Raw genomic sequence first — 6,238 nt, forward strand, 5'->3', positions numbered from 1 at the left:
TTATGTTTTAAAATCAAATAATAACGAAATGTGACAAAAGGGTTAACAATAGGATTGGTATGCGTTTCATGTGTCTACAACAAAATTTGAAAAATAAATAAAACATAAGAACTCTCTGCTAAAGGCAGAGTCCATTGTTCGATTCTGACCATCGTAAGCATTTGTTAAAGAAGCACTATCAAATAGTGATACTACCAGGTATACGCGAAAAGGTGGTCGTATCCTGCCCCACCGGTAGAACCCGTCATAAAGGCTAGTCAAGTTTTCACCTGAACAATCTTGGGAACATAGGGAACAAGTCAAAATAGGGAATTCCTTCGGGAAACATTTTGGTCACTGAAATTTCCTCCACATATCGAACATAAAACTTTTGAGCAAAAGTCGTAAGGCGCTATTTGAAATGTTCGTAGAAAGAGGGTGCTCGAGCGTACACCAACAGTTGTGAAGTGTAAACCCCATACATACGTAAGGCTGGAACTGTTGGAATGTTAATCCACATCAAGGGAACGTTGCCTATGGAACATGGAACTCATCCTTCTTGTCACAGTCTTGTGCAGATTTTTTTGTCACTGCGAATCTTTATACACGGTGTTATCTCTAGGGTTACAACAGTGTCACATGACCCACACCAACAAATTGGCATTTATGCCTGAAATCTGTCAAATAAGGATGACACAGAAAATAAAAAGATAGCCTCACTTATGTATAAGAATCGTTCGTAACTCTGTTTCACGTAGAGGACAGCATAGCCTTTAGGAAACCATACCGTTGTAAACCCTTGCGGGTTATGTGATGAATGACCTTTCATCCGACCAATCAGAGCGTAGCTTACCAAATGGAGCAAGTGATATTCGGAATGTGTTTTCTCGAATACTTCGAAAAGGTTGACACTGGGTATTAAAAACGACAGTTACCGGCTGTGCGTCTGATTCCCTCAAAATCATCGTCTATCTCTTGCTTCAGCTGGACAAACATTTGAAACGGAAGAGACTTTCCATCGCCCGTTGGAAGTACTGCCATACAATCTCGGCTATCTATTAGACATTCCAGACTTTTATTTTGTTCAGCTTTCATATTTTGAATAGAGAATTATTCAAAATATTTGTCAACGCGTAGTCAGGGGAAGTCGACTGCTGCAGTTGTTTCTGATTGGCTAATGTCCACTTCTTGTTAGTCATTTCATTGGTCGGTTAAAGTTTGCGAAAGTCGTTCTGATCTGACCCATATATTTCAAAGACGCAGCATTGACAGTTAGACAAGCAATGTCCATCGTAAAGCCGAGATGAACAAAGGAAGTACAGCCTGTCCGCGTGACGGCCCATAACGTCACTCTGAGACAACTGTTATTACCTGATGCCAGTCTCCCACCTCCTGGTGCAGCGTATAGCACAGACAGGTAATCCGGTAATCCCTCCATTGTAAGTCCTGTAGCTTTAAATGAAGTGCGGCGCATTATAGCTGTGGCATGGAGGTCCAGGAAAGTCCCGAGATGGCCGAAGCTTATTCTACTGTTGGGTTGAGGTCGCAGCTGAGGAAAATATCTCTTATTGATGAAGATTTTCAAATAGGGTTTAAACAAAAAAGGGAATCACGAACAAGGGAACAGGGATTTTCACCAGCGCTAACCTTTAAAGGGCCTTTGAAGCGCCTTGTCCTCTGTTCCCACTCCAAGGTTTGATTGCAAGGAAAAGAAAACATCGAAAAACATCATTTGGTGAACATGTTTTGAGGTTAGGGCGATGTAGGATGTTATGTGCAGTGCAGTCACCCTATTGTTCCAGTGTACATAGAGCGTGGGTCTCGGGGTTTGTACGGAACTGTCCCACGTGAAGGAGTGCCGCTTCAAAGATAACTGATCTCGATGTAGGTATGGTGATTCTGATGTGATATTTGACTTGATCACATGTCCATGGCCATTGCAAGAATGTCATTATGAGATTCGCTGCATATGTTTTTCCATACAAATAATTACAATGAGATACTTTGTGTTCATCAGAGGAAGACATTGAAAGCAATGTCAAGACAGACGCAACCAGGGCCACTTGGCAGACTGCCATCCACCAAATTATACAGGCAAACCTAATATAGCTACTTTGACGAACAGCAATGCCGGGCCTTGATCCGACAAACAATTTGGTCCGTGGAGATCTGTACTTTCTTTGAAAGGTGTGCAGGTTGAAAATCTATTAGGTCTAGAGTATTGATTATTTTAGGTTGCATGTATCAAAGCAAGGACTTTGTGCAAGATTCATTTCCATTTACGACTGTTTTCAGCGGTAAATCCTTATTCGCTTTTATTCAATCAAGTTCTACCGGACGGAAACTGCGCAGAGGAAGTAATTTGACATCAGAGAAGTTATCGTCGAGTTCGTCCTCTCCATAGAAACAATCCTGCCCTAATGATTAGGGTGTTCTTTTACGACAATAGGTCTCACAGCACTATTATAAATGGATTAGTGCAACCATGTTTCCGTTAGAGAGAATCATTGAAATATCGCCATGTAGCCGTTTACGACAACCATAAACTGTCCAATGTCGCATGGTACACATACCTGAGAAGCGAACCATAAACCGTCCAATGTCGCATGGTACACATACTTGAGAAGCGAACCATAAACCGTCCAATGTCGCATGGTACACATACTTGAGAAGCGAACCATAAACCGTCCAGTGTCGCATGGTACACATACTTGAGAAGCGAACCATAAACCGTCCAATGTCGCATGGTACACATACTTGAGAAGCGAACCATAAACCGTCCAATGTCGCATGGTACACATACTTGAGAAGCGAACCATAAACCGTCCAATGTCGCATGGTACACATACTTGAGAAGCGAACCATAAACTGTCCAGTGTCGCATGGTACACATACTTGAGAAGCGTGACACAAATAACCTTGAGAACTACTTCCCCAGTACCAAAAGCAAACTGTTCGTATTTTTCTCGACAAATACAATTAATGAACTTCCTCCATTCTTCCACTTTAATGATTACTGGAAACATTTATCAACTTAGCGTCTAAATAAAACAATCGAAGTTCATCGCTCAAATCCTCAGGAATATTCAGCTGTCACTATACAATCCCACTTTGAGTATGGAAATAATGTGTTGGAACTTAATCCAGTCTTCCACAGATTTGACTTTTTGTGTACTTCCCACCTGGGAACCAGCACCTGCCAGTACCCATAGTAGAACGGTACATCGCATGTACAGCCGACTAGGCATGCCATCTTACACGATGCAAGTTAAGTTACGAGGACGTTTTATGGAAGGGGTAGCGATGAGCCTTTACGGATTTTAATATTTAATGAAGTTTGAACTACGATCGTAACACAAATATTCCCAACTTTACCTGTTTTGCTTAAGTTTGTCCAAAATGACAAAGAGCTGATCGTATTGTTCGTACCTCCCGGAGTCGAAGCTGGAGAACAACGTAAGCTAATTGTGAACGACGAGACCCACTCAAACACATATAAGTGTCTTCACTTTCACGCTATGAAATCGCTTGGAGTACTGAGGGTTCCAAAAGATGCCCAGATGCCCTGGTGGAAGGGTTCATTAGTCAGACGCTCTGTGATGGATATCTAGAGTTCCTTTGAGAACCTGATTGACGCCATGACCTTGGGAAGCTCCGGATTGTGTCCTCTGATCAGTTCCCACCATCATACAGTCTATCACTACACATAGTTCAAACACGAATCGACCTTCCAACCAGAAAAATATCGCCTGGACATTTGACGTTAACGTTACAGATTTGAACCAGCGCAAACCTTTACATGGCCTTTAAAGTACCTGTCCAGTGTGTTCGGTATGTCCGGTGTGTCCGGTGTGTCCGGTATGTCCGATGTATCCGGTGTGTTCGGTGTGTCCGGTGTGTCCGGTGTGTCCGGTGTGTTCGGTGTGTCCGATGTGTCCAGTGTGTTCGGTGTGTCCGGTGTGTTCGGTGTGTTCGGTGTGTCCGGTGTGTCCAGTGTGTTCGGTATGTCCGGTGTGTCCGGTGTGTCCGGTATGTCCGATGTATCCGGTGTGTTCGGTGTGTCCGGTGTGTCCGGTGTGTCCGGTGTGTTCGGTGTGTCCGATGTGTCCGGTGTGTTCGGTGTGTCCGGTGTGTTCGGTGTGTCCGGTGTGTCCAGTGTGTTCGGTGTGTCCGGTGTGTCCGGTATGTCCGATGTATCCGGTGTGTTCGGTGTGTCCGGTGTGTCCAGTGTGTTCGGTATGTCCGGTGTGTCCGGTGTGTCCGGTATGTCCGATGTATCCGGTGTGTTCGGTGTGTCCGGTGTGTCCGGTGTGTCCAGTGTGTTCGGTGTGTCCGATGTGTCCGGTGTGTTCGGTGTGTCCGGTGTGTTCGGTGTGTCCGGTGTGTCCAGTGTGTTCGGTGTGTCCGGTGTGTCCGGTATGTCCGATGTATCCGGTGTGTTCGGTGTGTCCGGTGTGTCCGATGTGTCCGGTGTGTTCGGTGTGTCCGGTGTGTTCGGTGTGTCCGGTGTGTTCAATGTGTCCGATGTTTCCGGTATGTTCGATGTGTCTGGTGTGTTCAGTGCGTCCGATGTGTCTGGTGTGTTCGGTGTTTCCGATGTGTCCGGTGTGTTCGGTGCGTCCGATTTGTCCGGTGTGTTCGGTGTTTCCGATGTGTCCGGTGTGTTCGGTGTGTCCGGTGTGTTCGGTGTGTTCGGTGTGTCCGGTGTGTCCGATGTGTTCGGTGTGTCCGATGTGTTCGGTGTGTTCAATGTGTCCGATGTGTCCGGTGTGTTCGATGTGTCCGGTGTGTTTAGTGCGTCCGATGTGTCCGGTGTGTTCGGTGTTTCCGATGTGTCTGGTGTGTTCGGTGTGTCCGGTGTGTTCGGTGTATCCGGTGTGTCCGGTGTGTCCGATGTGTCCGGTGTGTCCGATGTGTTCGCTGTGTTCAATGTGTCCGATGTGTCCGGTGTGTTCGGTGTGCCCGGTTTGCCCGGTGTATCCGGTGTGTCCGGTGTGTTCGATATGTTCTGTGTGTTCGGTGTGTCCGGTGTGTCCGATGTGTCCGATGTGTCCGATGTGTCCGGTGTGTCCGGTGTGTTCAGTGTGTTCGATATGTTCTGTGTGTTCGGTGTGTCCGGTGTGTCCGATGTGTCCGATGTGTCCGATGTGTCCGGTGTATCCGGTGTGTCCGGTGTGTTCGATATGTTCTGTGTGTTCGGTGTGTCCGGTGTGTCCGATGTGTCCGATGTGTCCGGTGTGTCCGGTGTGTCCGATGTGTCCGGTGTGTTCGGTGTGTCCGACGTGTCCGGTGTGTCCTGTGTGTCCGGTGTGTTCGGTGTGTCCGGTGTGTTCGGTGTGTCCGGTGTGTTCGCATTGTAAGTTTGCCGTGCGTAAAGAAGACGTTGTGCGTCGTGAAACTTCACGCAAAAGGGAATTGTCTCTGTTTGATGATGGAATAAAGCTTAGGGAAAGATAGCCGCAAGGGGAATAGTATCTTGTATCTTTAATTCTCCCTTTGTAATCGATACGACCAAAGTGTAGCGGATTCTTACTGTGAAAGCAGAAAATAAGACGTTATCACGTTACGGAGGGTGTTCATGCTGTCATCAACGGGACACATGTCTTGCAATTCTTTTGCTTGATTCGGAATCCACCGTAATGATTTTAATATTTAAGCATGAACGTAGTTGTCTAAAGTAGCAAGTGCTTCAGATTGCAGGTTCATTCTGAAAAGATTCCTTTTCTCTTCTAATGTCGGTTCTTTTACTGCTCTTGAGCCATAATCCAATCTGGACCAGGACTGGTGAAGTCAGCCGGTTTTAAGGCTGATGCTCTCAAGCATGTTTTCTGCAGCTGCTTACACTCTGCTCTGATATTTGAAGATCATTTACATGCTGTTTCTTTGAATTAACCCTTTCCCTCCACCTAATGATACTGGTGTGGGTACACGTATCAAGGTGTTTGCCAAAAGACACAGGCAGTGTTGGGTGGTACATTTGGGCAATGAAAGTGCCGAGTACTAGGACTCTTCGGCACCAACAGAAAGTCGGACTGCCAGACGAGAGGGTGCTACAAAAGATATGTGGTAGAAGGTGTTGTGTAAACATTTGTATGTAACTTGCGCTTTTATTGGAACAATCTCCAAGTTTTATAAACCCACTGCCACTTTTGCCTATCGTATTGGAGGCGTCTTCCTACCGAGGAACATCTTGGAGGATTTACTTTTTCCATGTACCTTGTCAGAGAACCATGGTATATTACATGTACCTTGTCAGGAT

At 45.9% G+C, this 6,238-nt stretch overlaps 1 protein-coding gene across 1 annotated transcript; it reads left to right on the forward strand.

Annotated features, from left to right (window-relative positions):
- The first annotated feature begins 3,812 nt into the window (after window positions 1-3,812).
- Window positions 3,813-5,339, forward strand: LOC125376110 (collagen alpha-2(IV) chain-like). Its single transcript, XM_048387734.1, has one exon. The coding sequence runs from the start codon at window positions 3,813-3,815 to the stop codon at window positions 5,337-5,339; it is 1,527 nt and encodes a 508-aa protein (XP_048243691.1).
- The last annotated feature ends 899 nt before the right edge of the window (window positions 5,340-6,238 follow it).

The sequence above is a fragment of the Haliotis rufescens genome, unplaced genomic scaffold (assembly GCF_023055435.1).
Source record: "Haliotis rufescens isolate VD_foot unplaced genomic scaffold, xgHalRufe1.0.p SCAF_7, whole genome shotgun sequence".
In the NCBI taxonomy this organism is placed as follows: Eukaryota; Metazoa; Mollusca; class Gastropoda; order Lepetellida; family Haliotidae; genus Haliotis; species Haliotis rufescens.

What these genes read in the sequence shown, in the direction of transcription:
- LOC125376110 (XM_048387734.1), top strand. Translation starts at nt 3,813, where the DNA reads ATGTCCGGTGTGTCCGGTGTGTCCGGTATGTCCGATGTATCCGGTGTG.